The 24,007-nt window shown below is 37.2% G+C and overlaps 1 protein-coding gene across 2 annotated transcripts in view; it reads right to left on the minus strand.

Annotated features, from left to right (window-relative positions):
- Positions 1-332: 332 nt before the first annotated feature.
- Positions 333-24,007, minus strand: part of LOC150079387 (mitogen-activated protein kinase kinase kinase 20-like) — a 269,330-nt gene continuing 245,655 nt past the window's right edge. Inside the window, exons 19-20 of one of the 2 annotated variants that reach the window (XM_090382216.1) lie at positions 23,139-23,358; positions 333-1,093 (exon numbers count right to left, since the gene is read on the minus strand). In XM_090382216.1, coding sequence (XP_090238342.1) covers positions 360-1,093; positions 23,139-23,358 — 954 coding nt within the window. In that variant the 3' untranslated portion in view covers positions 333-359. The remainder of the gene's footprint in view (positions 1,094-23,138; positions 23,359-24,007) is intronic. The other variant, XM_090382217.1, reaches the window with a different exon arrangement.

The raw sequence follows: 24,007 nt of genomic DNA on the forward strand, positions 1-24,007 counted from the left end.
TATATAATTATAAAGATTATTCTAATAAATTTTAACAATACATTTTTTCTTGATTAAAACTCAAAATGTTTGGATAATCAATGGGTACACTACACAACAATAAAATAAACTTAAATTTTTAAAAATTAAAGATGCTGCAACATAATCAAGAAAAAATTTTTTTTTTGGTTTGTCCTATTTTGTATAAAAGGAAGTGTTGTTAATATAAGTCAACTGTTGCTGTTGCTTACCTTAAATTCTAAGAAAATAGTAATACTAATTCCATACATATTTGAGACTAAAAGGCAGTTATACTTTTTAGGTCACAAATATAAATTTATAAAGGTGCAAGCTAATTTGAGGTAGTTTATTTGATTTCTTTATAAAGCATCTCGATCAAGACTCCATGATCTCAATTGTGGCTCATTTCTTTCCCTACTAAATAATCCCCTTCCATGTGAAGATAAGGAAGGTCCTCTTTTGTGTTTTCTTGAACTAAGAGAAAAATTATTTAGTCTATCCTCAGTACATAATTGAAATGGATCATGTAATGTCCTTGGCCGAGAATGATGAGAATTTGAATTATTACTTGAAAGCATGTGGTCTGTTTTACTCTTAACATGATACCTACATTCTCTAATCTTAACAAACTGCTGACTCAGTGGAGTATGATCACGTAGGGTGTCTTTTGCTGTTGTTGGTGGTGAAGAAAATCCAGTGTCACTAGTTGAGTGTCGATATTTATGTCTCTGATTAGGTGGCCTTCGAGATGGCGTACTGCTTCTTCTTTCTCTAAACATTCTGGGTGAAAAGTGATCAGAGGATTCATTGCCAACAGAATCTGATGAACTTGATTCATGAAGAGAGAAGAGCACTCTTTTCCATTTCTTACGATGCGATTTGGTTTGTTTAGCTGCTTGTTTTGGTTCAACATTTTCTAGTAGGTGCCGTCCAAGAGCTTTTACAGTCTCAAAGATACTTTCACCTTCACTACTAGATTCTGAAGCTTCCAGAGGAACATTAGGAGGAGGAGGATGTGGGTGAAAATCTCTTGTTCGAAATGGCGATGAAGATGATATCTCTCCTGCTGCTATTTTGGCCCAAGTGCCTCGTTCTAAAAATAATACATCAGATAATGAAAATAATATTTTACTATAGTCCATAAATGCCATAACAGATACTAAATCAATATTGATACAGATAAATGAAAACTTAAATTGAAGGATAAACTTTTTCAACTTTAGTTTATAAAAATACTTGCAAAAGGTTACAATATCCCCAACTATCCAGTAAAATCAATTACTAAACCCTTAAACAGTAGGTTACATTTGTGGATGCTATAGAATCCTGTTATCAGGCCAATGGATAGGAGGAACTGAATAAACAGTTATTACAAGGTAATGCCTCTTCTATAGAAATCTCACAAAAAAATGTTAGTTCCCTTGAGACCTGACTAAACTGTTGTCATGTCAAAAGGGAACCAATGTGGTTGGTTATATGTATATGATTACTAATGACATTAAAATGTATACAAATTGAGAACTTGGTTTAAAAGTACAAGGTTAGGCTGAAAAAATGTTGCGAGTTAGGGCAATATAATCATGTCTGCAATCCTGTTCAGGCATGATATGAGGGACTGCATGATCCAACCTCATCAATTAACCCTAAGCTTCAGAGAATCTGCAAACCTTCTTGGATGATATTTTTTATCAGTTTTGCCTAGTAAGTTCCTCTACCTACTAACTAGTTGGTAGGAGCAATTCATTTTGCAGGGGATGGCATACATTTCAGCAGAGGAAGTGCATGGATCATTGCCAATGTCACTGAAGAGTCTTTTTAAGAGTTCAGGGAATGTGCTGGTGGGGAGGGAGATATAGATATGCAACTCTTTGATGACACAGGTGAAGGTCACGTTACTCAAGGGATCAAATAAGAGGTTTCTCGAATCCAAGGTGAGCTGTGGCTCCAAAGGTCCATAGATTGTCAGTCATTAGTAAAAGAACATGACAAAACCAACCAACACAACAGACTAGCAACAGCATTACATGCTTGAGTAATTACATGGAACCTATCATGAAAGTGAGTACTGTAACAAGCAAATACAAACCTGAAACTGTTTATAGAGTAATGTTAGAAGTATTGCCAAAAAAAAATGGAAGAATCAAGTTATTGATTGGTCAACAAATGTGATATAAGAGGGCGAACTGAGATTTGGTGATATAGGAAATAAATTATATTTTGAAACTTACTACATGCATAAAAAAAAAAAAAAAAAAAAAAAATAGGTAGGACTGGAGGGTTATGCTTCTGATCAAAAGCTATTTCAATGAAGATTTTATACCCTAACAACTGCCAACCTTTGACTTTCATTAGGCTGGAGATTAATTATTTGTAGGCAGCAGAAAAACAGTAGGTTAACTCAAAGCAGGCAAAAAAAAACAAGTTTTTTTAGTGCTCACAATGTGCTAGATATTAAATTTCAATGACAAAATGCATACTTTATATTAAATATAGCCATAGGATTGTTTAAAGTAGTACAGCATGCTTTTAAACAATAGCTTACTTAACATTTTTCTGTTTGTTGGTTTCTATTTGGATTGCCTTTTAGACATCAACTGATTATGATTGCTTCAAAAAAGATACTGTAGTAGATTTGGCTGTCAAGAGCATTTTCAAAATTGCACCAGAAAGAGATCTGAACTCTGTTTTTTTTTTTTTTTTTTTTCAACTGGCTGAATTTCTCACACTCAGAATTTCTATGAGGAATGTTAAAATGTCAAACATGACTTGGAATAATTATGTTATATTTCAAGCTCCTTGGTCAGTTCCTAACTGAAGAACCACTAATTCAATTCTATTATTTCTTTCATAATAGTATGTGGGAGGTTCTCACATAACTGACAAAAAATGGAACTAATGGAAATGATCTGCAAATATCTATTTCTTTATAACTTCAATGATACTGAGAGGTAATAGAATTTTTTTTTTTTTTTTTCCAAAATCGATCTGTTTCAATTTAGTTCAAAAACTTGTTCTCCGGATAGTGTTACTGGATGAAGAATTGGTTCTCCAAATATGATTATATTTAAGTTACTTGTTTTCTGAATGGATGCCCAACTGGATAGCAGACTTTCGGCTACCATAAGTAAACATGCTTTGATCTTAGAAATTCACAATAGAAAGCCAACTGGCTGCCAAACTAAGTCCACAATTCACAAAATTTATTCAGGTTATACAGCTTTTACTATGAATGTATTAAATATTTGAAGTTGTAACACTTCATGGAATGTATCAGCATACAAATAATCTCAATGGTACAACATATAATACTTACACTGTTTTTTTTTTGTTTTTTATCACATAAAAAATCTATGTGATAAAAAATCTATCATGAATGTCAAAACAAGTTGATTACCACATCAACTTGTTTTGACATTCATCATGTATTGCCTTTGTACATATCTCTCATTGGTCTTTTGTAATTGTGATTGACAAGAAGGCAACCTTTTTAAACCCTACAGAATAAATTTTGCTTTTATTTTTATGGTTAACTGAACAATTCTGGCAAACTATTTTCAAATGTTCACCACAAATATTCACAGAATTTTTAAAAAATTCTGATTTTAATGTAGCTTAAATATTTTTTTTGAAAAAAGATGGATAAACTCTATGGTACCAACTCTAGTATGACAGAGAGATTGAGAAGGGACTATATTGACTAAAAAAACTGAATCTCCATTGTAAATTTGGTTGGCAAGAGTTGTCAAGCTGTATCCAGATTTCAATCAATATCAGAAGAGTATTGAGTCTGTGGTTTCTGCAGTACTGCACAACAGCAATGAATACAATAAAAGTCTCTATGTGTAACTTAAATGTGTAAATAATCTCTGAATGTTATGAGAGATTAACTGTCACTCACTAATTGGAAATTGTAAATTGTAACTTGACCTGTGGGGTAAATTTTTTTAAATCAGATTGATGACTTATCTGTATCAATGTATCAGGGAAAGTATAAGGGGCACAAATATTTTTTATACAGTCACCACCAGCAATATGGGTAAATATCACAAATATGACAGTTCAGGAACTGTTAGCAGTGATTAACCACTGTATCATGAAGTGAACATAAAAATGAGATTTCACTGGGCAAGGATTTTAATTTCAAGAAAGGAGATTATTGTAGAGCAAGGAATTTCTTAGACTTTCAATTGGGAAGAAATACAGTTGAAATGTGGGGAACTTTCAAGGCATTCATCATCCAAGCCACAAGTGTATTTTAAAAGGTGGCACAGGAGGAGGATAACAAGGTGGATGAAAAGGCATTTAGTGAGGTTGGCAGAAGATGGCAATACAGACAGCACAGGAAGGACAGTTAGTTACAGAGTGACAGGAAACTCATTAGTATTACAATAACTAAATGATGCAAGGAAGCAGGCTTTTTCTGCATCTGACAATTAAAAAAAAAATCTCATTCATACCCAATTGGATAGGAGGATAGGAGTCCAATTGCATCCAATTGGACTCCTATCCTCCTATCCAATTGGATGCAATTGGACTCCTATCCTCCTATCCAATTGCATGTCACATGCAATTGGATAGGCACTTCCAACTCCACTCTGAATTTTACCAAACTATCAGCCTGGACTACTGCTGCAGGCAGTTGACTACATGCGGCTGAAAGTAAACTTCATCGATTTAGACTTCTGTTACCTCCAGAATTATGTATTTATGCACACTAGTTCTTCTCTCTTTTGCCAGTGAAATATACCTTCTTCATTCATTTTACAGATTCCCTTCAGGGCACTATATACTTCTAACAGCCCCCACCCCACAAAATTTCTAGTTGCCAAGCTTTGCAGTCCACATTTTCTAAGTGCCATTTTTCATTTGGATGTCGATTAGTATCCCAAACCAATCTGATTACCCTTCTCTGACCAGTTTCAAGAAGTTTTTAGTCTTTTTTCAAGTGTGTTACCAAGAGCCAAATACAATATTGTAAATGCAGTAACACCGTTGTCTTATAAAGGGATAATGACATTTTTTCCCTACTTGCAAAGGTCCTATATACTGCAGACAAGCAATCATGTGAATTCCTAGCTGCCTGTTTACACTGCATAGAAAATTTCATGTCCAACAATCATAATCCCCAAGCATTTTTTTTTTTTTGCCCTGGACCACTTTTAATTTTACTCCCCTTAGTTTGTAACTCCTGGATTTTTGTTCCCAAAGTGGAAATTTTGACCTTTAATTTTGAAGCATTAAATTTCAGTTGTCATTTTTTATACCATCTGTGCATCTGATCTAGGTCATTTTGATTCAAAATGACCTAGTTCTGCACTTGTTAACCACCCTTCTTACTTTTAAATCATCAGCAAACTTTGATAACTCCCCCGAAACCCCTCCTCAGTGACATTAAGGAAGATATGGAACAGAAGTGACCCCAGCACTAAATGAATGCATATACCACTCTCACGTATGTTCATTTATTCTGTCTCCTATCTTTTGGCTAGCCCTTGATTCAACGAAAGGTCTTACCATTACTTCGATTTTTTCCAGTTTATATAATAGCCTTTTGGCAAACCATAAGATGGAAGCTTGTTTAGAAGGCTTCTGTGCCAAACATGATCGAAAGCCTTTGAGATGTCATTGAATTTGTCTAGGAAACTTAAATCAAGATGAGCACATATTGTATCCTTAGGATTCATGCATTGTCTGAACTATATCCTTAGGATATAGTTCAGACACAGCATGAATTTGTTAAGGGAAAATCTTATTTGACCAATTAGATTGGATACTATGATGTGATCACAAAGGAACTGGATGCAAAAAATAACTTTGATATCTTATACCTGGATTTCAGGTATTAGTATTAGTATTAGTATTAGTAACGGCCGCATGGTGCAAGAAAGCCTATGGCTTATGCTGCACCAGCCAAAAAAAAAAATCCGAACAAAACAATGATAAAAACAAAAAAAAAAAATAATAATAATAAATAAATAACTAAATAATAATAATTAATAAATAAAAAAAATAAAATAAAAAGGAAATTAAACCTATCATCCTATGTGCTTCCCTTACCCGAAAGTACTATCCAGATGACTTTTGAATTTCCCCAAACTGTCGGCCTCTACCACCCATGAAGGCAACTTATTCCAGTAATTTATAACTCGCTGGCTAAAATAGAACTTCCTGCAATCCAATCTAAACATTTCCCCCCGTAACTTGAATTTATGTCCCCTAGTTCTAGCATCATTTATAATCTTGAAAATTTTGTCCTCATTCATTTTACTGATGCCTCTCAGAGCCTTAAACACCTCAATCAAATCTCCTCTAAGGTGTCTAGTTTCCAAACTCTGCAACCCACATATTCGAAGTCTTTCTTCATAAGGACGCCCTTTTGCCGATCTCACCAGGCGAGTTACCCTTCTTTGCACCCTTTCAAGAAGCTCGATGTCTTTCTTCAGGTGCGGTCTCCATACTTGAACACAGTATTCCAAGTGTGGTCTAACATAAGCCTTATATAATGGGATTATCACGTCCCTATCTCTACTTGCAAAAGTTCGATAGATCATCGATAGGACACCATGGGCCTTCCTTGCAACCTGTTTACAATGCTCAGAGAATTTCATGTCTGACCGTATCGTAACACCCAAGTCCCTTTCCTCCAGTACTGGCTTTAGTTGAACTCCACCAAGTGAATAAGTTTTTTTGGGATTACTGTTTCCCAGGTGTAATACCTTACACTTTGTTGGATTAAAGCACAGCTGCCATTTTTCTGACCATTCCTGAAGTCTATCTAGGTCTCTCTGAAGAAGCTCAGCTTGACAGTGATCATTAACTACTCTCCCAATTTTAACATCATCTGCAAATTTAGACATCACGCCCTCTATCCCTTCATCAATGTCGTTTATGAAAATTAAAAACAACAGTGGTCCTAATACTGATCCTTGGGGAACCCCACTTCTCACATCAACCCAATCTGAGGAATAGCCATTTATCACAACCCTCTGCCTCCTGCCCTGAAGCCATCCTTCTATCCATCTAAGGATTTTCCCAGTGATTCCAACCTGTTCCAGCTTATAAAGCAACCGCTCATGTGGGACTGAGTCAAAAGCTTTGCTGAAATCTAAATAAACAATGTCGAAATTATTCCCTAAATCCAGCTCGTGAGTGACCCTTTCGAAATAGCGAACCAGATTTGTTCAACATGATTTTCCCTTTACGAAACCATGCTGAGTATCCTTGAGAATTTCAATTCGATCCAAATGATCCTGAATTCCACCCTTGATCATTGCCTCCATGATTTTCCCTACTACTGAAGTCAGACTAACAGGTCGATAATTTCCAACTTCACTTTTAGAGCCACCCTTATGTATGGGAGATACATTTGCACTTTTCCAATCCAAGGGAATCTCCCCAGAGTCTAATGATGCTCGCATAATTAGCCTCAATGGTTCAATGCACTCGCTTGCTGCCTCTCTTAAGATTATAGGGTATATTCCATCAACTCCAGGAGCCTTACTGGTCTGTAGGCTCGAAAGTTTTTTCATTAAATAATCTTGCGAAATTTCAATATCATTAATTACATATTTTTTAACTTCGCTCCCACAATTTCCCTTTGCCACAAAAGGCTTTTCATTTGTAAATATTGATGCAAAATAACTGTTGAGTTCATCTGCAACGGCAGCTGGTGTATTTATTACTATCCCCTTTCCCTTACATAAAGGTCCGATCTGGTTTGTCCTGCTCTTCTTGGCATTTATATATGTGAAGAATTCTTTATCCCCCCTCTTTGCTCTGTTTGCTAGTGATTTCTCATAAACTGCCTTTGCCTGTCGAACCTTTTCTGTGGCTCTATTACACATCACCTTGTAGCTGTTATAGGCTTCAGTACTTTTTATTGTTCTGTAACCTTTCCATGCCACCTTTTTCTGCTCAAGTAATGCGGCAACTTCACTAGTCATCCAACTTGGAACCCTCCTCGTGGAGTATTTTTTTAATGGTATATACGCATTCAAGGCATCTGTGATTAATGTTTTAAAAGCGTACCACAGTTCAATTGTATTCATTCTCTGCGCGATATCTACCCAGTTAATAGAGGCCATGTAGTACCTTAAGGCATCGTAATTTCCTTTTCTGAAATTAAAACCCATTCCTTTGCCTTTTACTTCTGCTACCTCTCTCGTCATCATCCACCGTAGAACTCCGTGATCACTTCCTGCTACTGGTTCCTCTACTGTCAGCCCTGTTATGTCATCTGATTCATGTGTGATGATGAGGTCTAGGATATTCTTTTCTCTAGTATTTTCCCTGACATGTTGATACAAATAACAGTCATCTAGTTGATTTAAAAATTTTGTTCCCCATGTCGAGTTTCCTTCCCATTTACTCCAATCAATTAGAGGCAGATTGAAATCACCCATAATAAGGCATTGACGCTTACTTGCCCATTCCATTTGCATGTAGAGGCTTTTGTCATAATCTTCACAATCACCTGGTCTGTAGATTACTCCTACTCGCATTATACCTTTGTTTCCAACTATCTCACACCATACAGACTCTATACTAGCATGTGAGACGTCTGAATCCGGGAAAGCTATCGTCGCACTCAGGCTGCTTCTGATAAGAAGCATTACCCCACCACCCCTTCTATCTAACCTATCCTTCCTAAATACGTTATACAAGCCGTACTGAAACTCATCATCCCCAATTTCCGGGTGGCACCACGTCTCTGTAAGCCCTATTATGTCCACGTTACTTGTTTTAACCAGCAGTTCGAATTCGCTCATTTTATTGACGACACTTCTAACGTTACTGTATAAACAATTAAGATTTACTGTTCTTGTATATTTAACAACCCTAACACAACCCTTGAAGTTTTTTAGGCTCTCTTCCCTGGCATTAGCTACCCGCCCACGTGAAACGTTTGTGCCCCCAGAACATCTAGATAATACGTCCAGTTGGGGTAACAGATAAGAACTCTTGAGGTATGTGCAAGAGTTACTTTGACCAATATTATCAGATAAACGCGTGTCAGTATTACCCACATCCCCCCTAACTAGCAGTTTCCCTGAACCTTTAAGGTATCCTCAATAATACTGGCAAAAACTTTTGCACCACCTTTGTTTAAGTGTATCCCGTCTCTACAAAAGAAATTCCTTCTACCTACAAGTGTGGGCCATGCTGATAGAAATTTACCCCCTAAAGCCTTGCAGATTCCTTCAAGTCTTGAGTTAATCCACAAGGCTCTTAACATATAATTCCTCCTATCGTGTCTGGGCAGAATTGCAGACACATAGACATTATGGCCTAGCTCGCGACATTTCCTCAGCATGGTCCTGTATTTTTCCAAAAAATCGTCAGATCGTGTACGTTTAATATCGTTTGTCCCCACATGAATAATAATATTTTCTTTACCCCCTTTAAAATCTGACAGTCTGTTGGTGACATCATCAATAGTTGCTCCCGGCAGACATACCCTGGTTCTCCTCCACCTATCTTTATTACAAAAAATATTCCCCGTTTCCCTGACAATGGAGTCTCCTAATAATACAATGTCCTTTTTAACCAGAGTAGTTTGCACTTGGTTTTTCTGTTTTGAGGCTCGAATCGGGTGTGCATCACTTGGTAGATTGCTGGAGTTTTGAGTCCCTGACGAGCTCCCAGATGCATTATTTTCGAGGGCAAGCACTCGTTTTTTCAGGGACTCAAATTGTTCCCTCAAGGTCTCCATAGCTGAGTAATCAGGAGCGGGAATGAAGTAGCACACACTCTTTGAGTAGACTGGGGTTCATGCCACTGACTTCTAAATACATTCGATCCGCCAACATGGACCAGCGTGGCAGATAATAGTCCATTTCCCTCAAAATGAATTGTTGAGGAAGCTTCCATCCTGCAATGGATTTGTAATGGCTGCTGCTTTTTTAATTGGATTTCAAGAAAGCTTTTTATACTGTTGCACAAAAAAGACTGATGTACAAATTGGAGCAGTGTGGAATTAATGGCAGGTTGCTGCTATGGATAAAGAGATGGTTGAGTGGGAGAAGACAGAGAGTGGTAATCAATGGACACTGCTCTTCGTGGACTACTGTTATTAGTGGAGTCTCCCATAGTTTGGTGTTGGGCCCACTGTTTTCTATATTTATCAATGACATTGATGAAGGTATAGCAGGCTTAATGTCCGCATTTACAGATGATATAAAGATTGGCAGGGTTGTTAATGATAGTAACGATAGCATGCTACTTTTTTTTTATGAAAACCTGAAACACGAGAGGTATTAGAACTTCCAACCTGTGCTTGGGTTGGAAGTTGAGAAGAAGAAAGAAGATATTTGTTGACATTAGACTTGAGCTTCTGTAGACTGTAATTTTCAGAAAATATGTATGAAGGAAGGTTGTTGAAGAAAACAGAAGTTGAATGAATAAATGAGGAAGATGAAAAGTTGGTCCTGTGAGTTTGAAGTTGGACAGTAAATGGATGTTGGTTGGTGGTGGCACGTGTTCAGACCGTTTTGAAAGAGAGAGCAGGAATTATAGAAGCCAATTCAGAAGAACAGTGCCCATGGAAGTATCTCTAGAAAAGGCATGCAGCAGAAACAGTATGTCTATGAGACAGCGAGTGGTGAGACTCTGTTAGAGAGGCGTCATTAATTAACCTAACTGCCCTCTTCTGAATGGAATCTAGAAGCCCGAGAGAGGTTTTGGGGGCACCGCCCCATATGTGGAAACAGTATTCCATGGTAGGGCGGAATATTTGTACAAAGTGAACAGCTGTTTGGAAGAAAAGTAATGTCGAGAGTGAAAGAAAAAACCAAGTTTTTTAGATGCAGAGGAAGCAATATTTGTAATGTGCTTGGGCCAAGAGAGATTAGAAGTCAGGGTAATCCCCAAAAAGATATATATCATTTTGCCTAGAAATCGGAGTGTCACCAAAGATAAGCATAGGAGCATAAGAATCCTTTTTGCGAGATATAAGACAAGTGAGTTTTACAAGGATTGAAATCAACTAAGTTGTCTTTGCCCCACTGGAGAATTATCTGGCGATCGGCATTTAAGGAATTGGTAGCAGATTTTCGAGAAGTTGAAGCTGATTGAGCAGGGCAAGGTTTCTCAAAATGAAAAGTGGAATGCAATCTGCTATCATTGGCAAAGCTATGGATAGGATTTCCAGTCAATGGAAGAAGCTCATTAATATACAAGAGGAAAAGAGTGGGGGGAAAGAACTGAACCTTAGGGGCACCAGCATTAGTGGAGAAGTTAGAAGACAGAGAGCCATCTACCATCGCCTTCGGTGAGCGATCAGAGAGAAAACTGGATAACCAATTACAAAAAAACAGTTGGCAAACCATAAGATGGAAGCTTGTTTAGAAGGCTTCTGTGCCAAACATGATCGAAAGCCTTTGAGATGTCATTGAATTTGTCCATAAATGGGTAACATAAGGCAGAATATCACCAGTGGATCGACACTGACAGAATCCATACTGTTGATCAGATGGAAGGTTTCTAGGTAGTTTAAGAGTTGGCAGTTAATTGATTTCTCCATTACTTTAGAAAGAGTAAAAGTAATTGCAATGGGACAATAATTGGATGTGAGGGATTTGTCACCCTTTTTAGCAATTAGCTGGATATGAGCAAATTTCCAAGCAGAAGGAAAAACACCTTTGGAATAAGAAAGTGAAAAAAGGTGGCAAAAAAAACAGGAATAAGTTCAGGAGCAAAGGTTTTGAGAACAAGTGGAGAAATACCATCAGGACCTGGAGCTTTCTTAGCATCAAGATTCATCAAATTCCTTCTGACTTTCTTTTGAATGAAGACCACAGGAGGCATTGAATGGAGTGTGTTGGGAATGGTGGGAAGTGTTTTACCAAGATCATTAATACATGAGTTGGAAGCAAAATGAGATGCTAGCAGATCAGCTTTATCCTTGGCTGAAGTGACAACAGAACCATCTGATTTTGACAGAGATGGGAGCAGAGAGGGGCAAAAGTTGCGGCCAATAGCTCTGGCAAGGGACTAGAATGCTCGGCTACCATTAGGGCAAGAAGCAAGTTTTCTACTCTTAGCCTGTTCAAAATCGAGTTTGAACTGATTAATAACTGCTTTACAATTGTTGCAAGCTTTGGTGTAGGCAGAAAATGAAATTGGAGAATTGGAAACAAGCCAATTATGATATGCAACGTTCTTCTCATTGAACAGCCTTAGCACATTTATTGGAAAACCAAGGTTTAGATAAGGGATGAGATTTTAAAGTGGAGTGTGGGATAAAGGATTCCATTCCTACAAGAATAATTTCACTGACACGATCTGAGCAAACATTGACATAAGAAGTTTTGAAACAGTAATGTGGCCAAGGGAAAGAAGAAAAGAAATCTCGCAGGTCATCCCATTTTGCATCCTTGTAATGCCAAACAATACGAGGTTGGGAATAGCCATGAGATAAAGACTCCATTAATAGATACTGCAACAGGATCTAGAAAAGTTCGGCAGATGGTCTGTGAAGTGGCAACTGAAGTTTAACACTGACAAATGTAAACTATTGCATATGGGTAGAAGTAACCCCAGAGTAATGTACCAACTGTGTGGTACTACACAGAGGGTAGTGGAAAATGAAAAATAACTGGGGGTAACTGTGCAGTCAGATATGAAGTTCTCTGAGCAGTGCAGACTGGCTGCCAGGACAGCTCATGGGATTTTGTCAGTGATATACAGAAATTTTGCTAGCAGATGTAAGGTGTTGATTATCTCTTTGTATAAGGCAATAGTCACACCACACCTTGAGTACAGGTCTGGAGGCCTCATTTTAGGATGGACGTAGAGCTGCTGGAATGAGTACAGAGAAGGGAAACGAGATTGGTGAAGGGAATAAAGGGGTGTTCTTAACAAGAAAGGCTTCAGTTCTGCAAATTGCAGCATCTGGATAATAATCTGTGAGGTGAGCAGATTGAGGTGTTTAATGCTTTGAATGAGGCTTGCTCAAACCATTTTGCAATAGCAAAATGGTTTGAGCAAGCTCAATGCTAATGGGATTCTTCCTCTTGCTCTGATTACATACTGGAGGGGGGCATAAATTCAAATCGAGGAAAGCCAGTTGCAGACTAGATGTGCAGAAATTTGCCATTAGTCAGAACAAACTTCCATCTGTTGTTGTGGAAGTTGATAGCTTAAATAAATTCAAGAAAGAACTAGACAAAATTTTGGAGGGAATGGATAGGTGAAATAAGAAGTGTTTTTTTTTTTAGCTGATGTTGTATAGGCTTGCTTTTTTGCATCATATGACACTACTAACGCTAACACTTCCTTTGTGGATTGGGGAGACATTAGTGTTTCTACTATCTAAGGGGTTCCCCCAGAGTCTAATGATGACCTCATTAACATTCTCAATGGGCTTTTTTAGTATAACAGGAAGTTTACTATCCACTCCTGGAGTCATAACTTCGTCCAGCTGCAAAGATTTCTCTCATACTCTTCTACATGATTAATACAACCACTCTCTAACTTATGTAATGGTTGTGTTCCACAGAACTCTACGTAAGTCGAATTTCCTTCAAGGCTTATGCAGCACTTGCAACTGTGCACACCGAATTTTACCGAAGCAAAAAAAAAAAAAGTTTCAACGAACATGTAAACAGAATTATTTATTCAATTTTTTCATTTCACAACAGGAAAAATTTAACTGTACAAAATTACAAAAATGTGCAATTAATGTTGTGGAAACTTACACAATTCTTGAATCTATTAAACCACCCATTGCTTGCCATGAACCTAGCTTGAGGCTCGCTGTTCTTATACTTAATATCTTCATAAATACTTCTTGCTTTTGCTTGAATGGCCATTAGATTCAGGGGCACTTGCTTCTGAATCTGATTTTCCATCCATATTATTAATAGCTTTTCCATCTTTGATATAGCACCTGAAGGCTTTTTGTGATCACTGTTGATCTTAACTGCATTGATCCTTTAACATATTCTTTTATATTTGCACTATCTTTTAAAATAGTATTCACTGTTGAAGCAGTGAGACCTAATTTCCGTGCAATCAATAACAAACTTTGTCCTGCTTCTTAATCATTTTCATCTTCATTTCTAAATCAATTGGTTTTCGTTTCCTAGCACTGTCAGCACCTGCACTTTCCATTGGTCCCTTTCCGTTCACCATTGTAATAAGCAAATAGGAATGAAGAGAAGATTCTGAAAATTTATTTGTTTTTTATATGATTGAAGATTTCAGTGAAGGGGAAGCACATTTCACCATAATAACGTATACACAATTCCAGTTATCGGTATTATCGCAAATGCAATAAGATCGAGTTTACTACCTGCTTATAATAGGTTTCACTAACAGAAAAGCCCAATAAACAGGAAAGTGCAAATTGGTTTTTATTGTTTTATGGTCATGATCTCCAGAAATGTTCTCTAGAAAAATATCACAAAGTCGTTCAAAATTGATTCTTATAACCGAACATACGATAATGATGAAAGTGTAGTGTATTGTATTATATTCTCTGGCTGAACTGCGTAGCCCTTCCTCTTAGCCAATAGTAGCATTTATAAACATGTTGGCCGTGTGCTTTGTTTATGCAGCTTTAGTTAAAAGCGATTTTTGTGTTCTGCTTATTTGACATAAATTTATATAAAACTAGTATAATTTTCATTATAAAAATGACCACTTACAGATTTAAATAGCTTAGTTATATAGCGAAAATTTCAACTTCTGAGGTCTTGGAATGAATTACTAAAAAAAAAAAAAGACTGTGCTATTGGGTTTAATTATGATATTTTCACAGTACATCCATTTATTCCCACAGGATGGAAAATATGTGGAAACATATTTTTTTTTTTTCAGTTTTCACTGGCCGGCAAAAACTTACATAAAATCGAATTTATGTAAGTCGGGCATTTGTAGTGCCTGTATATCACTCAATTAATTTACAGCAATCTAATTTCCTGTCACTGATTCCTTGTAGTTTTAATGACCTTTCAAATGTAAAGATCATTGCAAAGTACTTGTTGAACTTGTCTGCCACTTCTGTTGGACTTTATTATTTTTCCAGTTTCATCAAGTAAGATATCTATCTGATTCACTCTCTCTCTTTCTTTTTGTATGAAAGGACAAGAGCAAATCAAATAGAGTGAATTCACATATGAAAAGAACTCTGTCTCCATTTTAGCTCTCTTTGCTAATGGTTTCTTGTACTCAGCTTTGGCCTATCGCATAATCAGTGGTTCTGTTACATATATGCTTATAATACCTGTATATAAATCAGTATCTCACAATAGTCTGTGATAATCTCTATGCGTTTTTTTGGCTCAATCAAACCCTTAATCTCGTCGGTCATCCACTTGGGCATCTTTCTTTTGAAAAAATTTTGCACCAGAACAAGTGCATTGGTAGCTTCCACAATAAATCCCTTGTATACTTCCTATAATGAACTTGTATCCGACAATTGTTTCTACATTAATAGAGCACAAGGAATCCTCAATCCACTTTTGAAATTGAAGCCCTCCTTGCTATTGGTTCCTGCACTGTTAAATTTTGTATATAGTTTGCATCGGTTTGATGAGAACTAAGTTGGGGATAATACAGCCTCTTGTACTTTCTTTGAAATGGTGGAATAAATAACAGTAATCTACAGTGGTGGACAAAAAACTGCATCACCTTAAAAAAAGTAACACTGATAGTGAAATGTATAAGATATTGCTTGATTATAGTCATTTTGTTTGTTGCAAAGCAAAGATATTGTATCAGATAACGCTTCTATTGCATCAGCCATTTCAATAAATACAGCATTGGAAGGGTATACACGCTCATTAGTATCCTGTTTTGCGGAGGTGTAAGCATGGCTCCATATGTTCAGTTGACACCAAGGGAAAAAAGTGTAGCTGTTGCTCTGTCCCAGGAAGGGATTTCTATGCGTACTATCGCTGATAAAATAGGCTGCCACCAGTCAACAGTATCCCGGGGGCTGAAATTAAAGCGTGAAACCTGTGATGTGAAGAGAAGACTTGGATCAGGCCATAAGAGAGTGACTACGCCTTCCTAAGATTGATATTTGAAACGGCTATGTCTTTGTAATTACAAAAGTGCTTCTGGTCTAAAACTGGACTTTGAGATGGCCTCTGGTGTTGAAACAAGTGCACTAACTATCCAAAGACTGCTTTCGGAATGTGGTCTGCATGCCTATCAGCCCAAGAAGAAGCCTTCATTGACCCAACAAATGAGGAAGAAGCAACTTGCTTTGGCTAAAATGCATTTTTCATGGACAAAAGAGCAATGGGACACTGTCATCTTTTCTGACGAATCGAAATTCGACCTGCATGGCTCAGATTGGAAGCGATATGTCAGAAGACAAAAATCAAAGGCATACCATCCTGACTGTATAATACTGACTGTAAAGTTTCCAGCTGGTGAGATGGTCTGGGGATGCATAACAGCAAAGGGGTGGGACTAATTAAGTTTATTAATGGAACGGTGAATGCAGACATCTACACTGCTATCTTGGAGGAGTGCCTGAAACCTGTTATTAGGGATCACCACACAGACGTCCAAAACTGCATTTTTCAACAGGACTCAGCACCTGGCCACACAGAAAAATTGGTAAGTTTTATGCTATTTAGATTCAATGACGAGTTTGTCTTCTTGTCTCGCAAGGCTTAAAATATACTTACACTAATGCTTTCCCTTGTTTTTCTCCTTTAAAGTGGAATTATACCTCAGAAATGCTGGCATTACAGTGTTGGACTAGCCCTGCAACAGTGCAGATTTGAACCCTACTGAAAATTGCTGGTACATAATGTCATCTAAAATTGCTCAGAAGAAGCCAACAAGTAAGATTCAGCTGCAGGAGAGCACTGTAAGGGTGTGGTACCGCGCAATTGGGCAACCATATATCAAGAAGTTGATTAACTGTATGCCAGATCATTGCAAGGCTGTAATTGCAGCTCAAGGAGGAACAACAAAATATTGAGGACTTATTTTGCTGATTTACAGTACATAATACTATTATGTTAACTTGTCATTTCAGTTTGTACATGTAAATGCAATAAAATGTATGTTTGGTTGTCATGATTGCCATTTGCATGATTTCTCATATATTACTATTAATTATGCATTTTACCCTTTTGGAAGATATTTATGGCAATTAGGTATATCAGGTGGAGTCTTTTTATGGGATTTCATTCACAGAGATATACTGTATATCCCACCTAACAAATGTATTTTGAACATTTCTGCAACCCACAATGCAGCACAAAACACATTATTTGCAAAATTCACAAGTGATGCAGTTTTTTTGTCCGCCACTGTAGATTGTCAAGAAATCTGCTTTCCATGGCATATTGCCCATCTACGATTTCCAATCTATAAGAGGTAGATTGAAGTCTGCATAATGAGGCAGTCACACTTGCCTACCATTCAAGTTGCCTATAAAGATTTTTGTCATACTCCTCAGAATCATTTTCATCTGTAACATCCAACTATCTTCCCTCTGCTGAATGTCATCTTGCACAACACAGCCTCAATGTCCATTCGAACTTCATCTGGCTCTGGATATGGTCTCAACATTTTCAGAGAGCTTCTGATAAGCACGAGTCCTCAACTCTCCCTATCCCTCCTGAACACACTACATTCACCATAATTAAATTCTTCATCCCTATCTCTGGATGGCATCAAGTCTCTGTTAATCTTATTATATCAAAATTGACTGACCTAATCAAAAAGCTCAAATCTGTTTAATTTGTTTACAATACTTCTGACAATAATATAGAAACAAATTAAAAATATTAATAATTAATACTTTAATTAATATTAATTTAATATTAATCATTAATATTTTAATATGCAAATTATTTAAACAAATTTCATATCTTTCGACTTTTTACAACCTTTATAGCTGTTTAAACATGAATTTCCCAGTGGTATATGACTCTTGGCGGTTTTTAAACTTATTTCAATATTTCCGATTTCCTATATAATTCAATCCCCAAGTAAAACTACCTCTTGTGGAACCAAAATGTTCCCCACTGAAAGGTTCAGTCCTGGGGCCAGACTCTGAAAAGTGTTACTTGATATAGAAATTCGAACTGGGGCTTAACAGCGACTTCACTTTGAATTTTCTCATCAAATTGTGTTCTCGGAGGAGACTTAATCTTGCCTAACAATATACTGAGTTATAATTTTTCACCGTACTTCCTATTTAGTAATAGTAGTAGTAGCAGTAATGGCAAATGATGCAAGAAAGCAAGCTTATATAGCATCACAAAAAAAAAAAAAAAAAAAACCAACTTCACCTATCTGCACCCTCCAAGAATTTGTCTATTTATCTAGTTCGCCCTTGAATTTTTTCAACCTATTCACTTCCACAACAACAGATGGAAGTCTGTTCCAACAATCAACCACACCCTGGCTGAATGAAGGCAAACTTCAGCACATCTATCCCACAACCATCCTTCCTCAACTTGAATTTATGTCCCCTCATGGGAGTAGTCTCAGCAAGTGGAAGAATGTCATTAACATTCAGCTTACTCAATCAGATTTCCCCACAGGTGCCTGATCTGAAGATGCTGCAATTTGCAGAACTGAAGCCTTTCTAGGTAACAGCACCCTTTTGTTCCCTTCACCAATCTGGTTGCCCTTCTCTGCAGCTGTTCCATCCTGCAGATCTACATCCTTCTTAAATTAAGGCCTCTAGACCTGCATACAGTACTCAAGATGTGGCCTAACCATGGCCTTATACAAGGGATTAATCACCTCCTTATCCCTGCTGACAAATTTTCTATATATCATTAACAAAACCCCATGAGCTATCCTGGCAGCATGTCTGCACTGCTCAATTACTGCACAGTTTTTTTTCATTATCAACTACCCTCAGTGTAGAAAAGGCGCCTCCGTAGCCAGGTGGGAAGGAGCAGCAGTGTGTAGTACATGCTTCCTGATCAGACCGGGGTTCGAGCCCGTCACTACCAAATACGGAGGATGTGGAAAGGTCAGGGAATGTCAGCACCACTGCATATCCCGGAGCAATATGGCCTTAGTTGCTAATGCTCCTAAAAAAACCAAAACCAGTGTAGTAAGACACAGTTGATAAGTTACTTTTGGGTTACTTCTACCCATGTGCAGTACCTTGCATTTGTCAATGTTAAATTTCAACTGTCATTTCTCAGCCCACCAACCCAATTTTCCCAGATCTTGTTGATGTCACTTGCCCCGAAGACTGTCGTTAACCACCCTGCCAACCTTTGTATCATCTGCAAACTTAGAAATTAAGCCTGATGCCCCTTCATCAATATTATTGATAAATATTGAAAACAAAAATGGACCCAGCACTGAACCCTGGGGAACTCCACTAATAGCATTAATCCATGAAGAGTACTGCCCATTGATAACCACTCTGTGTCTTCTTCCACTTAACCATCCCTTTATCCATAACAGTGACTTGTCTTTAATGCCACATTGCTCCAGTTTGTACAGCAGTCTTTTATGTGCAACAAAATCAAAGGCTTTCCTGAAATTCAAGTATATGATAAAGTTATTTTTTGTATCCAGCTCCTTGGTCACTGCATCATAGTAACCTATCAGATTGGTTACACAAGGCCACCTCTTGAAATTCATGTTGTGATTGCAGTATAATTGCATGCCTCTTCAAATTTGCATTGGCATTAGTTGGTTGAGGCATATGATGCAAGAAAACAAGCTTATACAGCATCAGCCAAAAAAAAAAAAAAAAACACACCTCTTCCTATTTCACCCATCTGGTCACTCCAAATGTTTGTCTAGTTCAGCTAAATTTATTTAAGCTATCAACTTCCACAACAACAGCTGTAAGTCTGCTCCAGCAATCAACTACCCGCTGTCTAAAGACAAACTTCCACACAACAAAGTGGTCCTGCATTACTTCTTTTAACCAGTGATTCCGTTATTTTTCCTGGAACAGACATTAACCTAACAGGCCTGCAATTACTCATGTGGCCTTTTGATCCTCCTTTATGAATTGGGATATATTCAAACTTCTCCAGCCCATAGGGACCTCCCTTGAATCCAAGGATGCTCTCATAAATATGGCTGTGGGTTTACTTACCTCCTTTGCTGCCTCGCTTAATATAATTGTATAGATTCCTTCCATCTAGGTGCCTTTTTTATGTCCATTCTCAACAATTTCTCCTCCACTTTCTTTTCAGTTATCACAAGGTCATTTAGTTCCTCATTATAGTTTAATAAACTTTTGGCATCTCCTACCCTAAAGAATTCCTCATGTGTGAATGTAGATGCAAAATACCTATTCAATTTGTCCGCAATCTGAGCAGGTTCATTAACAGTTAACCCATGAACATCAAGTGGGCTAATGTGATTCAAAACCTTCCATCTACTGTTAACATAAGCATAGATATCATTGCCAGAGACTGATCATGTCTACAATGCCTGCATTTGATGACTTAATTAGTATTTTAAATTCATCAAATTTATTTTCAATACTCCTAGCATTAGTGTACATGCAAGTATACATGCACGTGTTCTTACTCTTAGTTACCCTAACATAGCTCATATATTCTTGCTTCCATGATGACCTACAGCAGGGCTGAAATCCCAGACACGTTGCTCTCCAGCCTGGAGAGCAATGTGTCTGGGATTTCAGGCTTCAATCCCATCCCTGCAAAAACAATCTCTGCTGTTAACAAGCACAGACCACACTGAGAAAAATTCTACCCCATGAGCCTTGCACATTCTCTCCAGGGCCAAATTGATTGAGAAAGCTCTCAACATATACTTCCTTCTATCGTGTCTGGGCAGAATTGCAGACACTTTCCAATTTAACTCTAACTTGCAACTTTCTTTTTTCGACACTGCCTTGTATTTGTTAGGTAGGTCTTCAGATCTCCTACTCTTAATGTCATTAGTGCTAATGTGTACAACAATATCACCTTTTGCACCCTTAAAAGATAATATCTGCTCTATAACATCATCAACTTCTGCCCCTGGTAAACTTACCCTGGTTATATTCCACCTTTTTTGCACAATATATTTCTTGTTTCTCTGACAATAGAGTCACTGACAACAACTAGCTCCTGTGGGATCAGTGCATTCTGCCTTGAAGATTGCTGGGTAGGGTAGGTGAGACTTGATGGGCCTCCATTTTAATTGCTTTGAGGGCATCTACCCTACTCTTCAAACTCTCATAGAAGCCCATCAGAACACTGAGTTGTTGCCTAATTTATTCACACTCTCTGCACCTAGCACACACAAAGAGCTCACTGGCTATGATGCAGGTTGTACTCCTTTGTTGCAGTCTTTCATATAACAAGAACCTAGGAGTCTTACTCTCTCTCTCAGCCCCGATAAGTTTCTTATAGGTGCTTCTCAGAGATCATTAATATTAATTGCTGTTTGACTCTCTCTCTCTCTCTCTCTCTCTCTCTCTCTCTCTGTATCTTTAATGATTTATTTTTATCTTTCTCTGTATCTTTTTGACTCTCTCTGTATCTTTAATGACTTTATTTTTATCTTTCTCTGTATCTTTTTGACTCTCTCTGTATCTTTAATGCTTTCAAATTGTAAAAATGGAAGCAAAATATCTCTTCAACTCAACTCAAATGCAATTCCAGCTGGACTGGCTATGATTTCAGACCTGGAGGGGACCTATATGATTTATTGCCTTTTTTTTTGCATTAACATATGAGAAAAACTCCTCATTCCCTATCTTAGCTCTTTTTACCAGTGATTTCTCATACTCAGCTTTTACTTTTATTATCTAATCCATAGTACTGTTACCTATCTGCTTCTAGTTCTTATATGTACCAGTAGTAGTAGTAGTAGTGGCATGTGATGGAAGAAAGGAAGTGTATGACCTTATGCAGCATCAGCCAAAAAAAAAACCGAAAAAAAAAACATACCATTCCCTGCAAATGCCCGTCCAGTTCCTCCTTAAATTTATTTAACCTATCAACTTCCACAACAACAGATGGAAGTTTGTTGTTGTTGTTGTTGTTTTTATTTTGGTTTTTAGGAGCATTAGCAACTAAGGCCATTTTGCTCCGGGATATGCGATGCTCATTCCCTGACGTTTCCACATCCTCCGTATTTGGTGGTGACGGGCTCGAACCCCAGTCTAATCAAGAAGCGTGTGCTACGCACTGCTGCTCCTTCCCACCTGGCTACGGAGGCGCCATGGAAGTTTGTTCCAACAATTAATCATCTGCTGGCTAAAGGCAAATTTCCGTACATCTTTTCTTAATTTGAATTTATGCCCCCTTAGGTTTGTAATCTGAACAAGTGGAAGGATCCCATCAGATTATCAGTATCACATGATAATCTATAACTATCCCATGCTTTCTTCTTTAGCTGTATAAGATCTGTCAGAATTCTTGTCATATGTTTTTCTTCTTCCTTTTGTAATGCTTTATCAAATATATTTGTATACAATGTGAACAAATATATTTGTAGCTTCCAGGATAATTTGTTTAAACATTTTCTACAATTACATCTGTATCTAGCAACTTAAAATTAGCCCCCTTGTTAACAGATCCTAAGGTCCTCAACCTACAGGTTCACACACTTAAAATTGAAATCCTCTTCTTTGCTTTTGGCAACTAAAATTTCCTCACACATTGTAGTTGCTACCTGCTAGTGGTTCCTGTACTGTCAAATCTTTGATAATACTTGGTTCCTCAGTGAGGATCAAGTAAAGGAGATTTGTACTTCTTATAATTTCTCTGACATGCTGAAATATGGCCAGATGGTTCCCAAAAAAAAAAAATATCCTGCTATAACACCTGAACACAAATTCCACTCAATAATGGCTAAATAAAAAGCTACTCATAATGAGGCATGAAGCATGCCGTAACTATCAACTTTACATTATTACCAGACAATTCACACCGTGCTGATTCTACATCCACCTGAGTGTGATCAGACTCTGGTAACAGCCTGATCACTTTCAATTCACTTTTAATGAGAAGCAATGACACTATGCTCTGATTTCTTGGCTCAGTGAGGCCAAGTGAAATATATGAGAAAGTATTTATCTTTAATAGGTTTTTTATTATTTTATTGAATTATATATTCAAGATTCCAATATGCCACACATAATTACTCTAAAAGAAAACACATTAGATTTTATTCATACTCCTTTGTAACACTGATGTATATGTACAAATAACAAGAAATCCTACCTGCATTTTCTGGTGGAAGTGAAAATGACGATGGGAAAAAAGGATTCTTCCATACACTAGAAATAGGAGGTGCACTCTTGGAGTGAAAACTAGTTCTTTTTGGACTTTCTGTGTTTCTTCGTATCTGCTTCATTGTCAAGATTATTTCTTTCTGTTGTGTACTACCCTCTGTTGTTACATAGTGACAATGCTGAGTAAATCTTGGCTTTTTTACTATTGACTGGGAGAAAAGAGAAAAAAACTTTTTTTTCCCCCTTCTATACTAAACCAAATCATAGATAAAGAATATGAGTATATAATACTGCTTGCATTTATATTAAAGATATCATAAGTTGGGGAGGAAAAAATTTGCTCTGTACCTGTGCAGCTTTTGTAGTGGTCAATACTGTAGTGGCCACTTTTAAAAACAATGCATTTATTTTATTTTTAGTAACAAATCCTGTATCTGATGATTTCCAAAGTAAAATTACTCTCTTTTAATTAAACTTTATTTAAAAAACATTTTTGGCATTTTGGCAACAAGTTTTAGTTAATAAAATCTTGCTTTTTATGAGCTGTAGTTACCATATACCGTATTTCCCCATGTATAAGACGCACCTTAATTTTGGGACCCGAAATTTGAAAAAAAAAATGTATTACATAAAGTTATTGAACTCAAGTTTTATTCATCATAAAATTCATACAACTCATCACTGTCAAAACTCCCATCCATTAGCTGTTGTCCTCATCTGTGTCTGATGACGAATCACTGTCTTCATATATTGCCTCGTCCTCATTTCCATCTATGGCATTTGAAATGCCACACTTCTTAAATGACTTGACAATGATCTCAATCTTGATATTATCCCAGGATCTTTTCACCTAGGTAC

The sequence above is a fragment of the Mastigoproctus giganteus genome, chromosome 10, assembly GCF_048544385.1.
Source record: "Mastigoproctus giganteus isolate SK-2022 chromosome 10, ASM4854438v1, whole genome shotgun sequence".
Lineage (NCBI taxonomy): Eukaryota > Metazoa > Arthropoda > Arachnida > Uropygi > Thelyphonidae > Mastigoproctus > Mastigoproctus giganteus.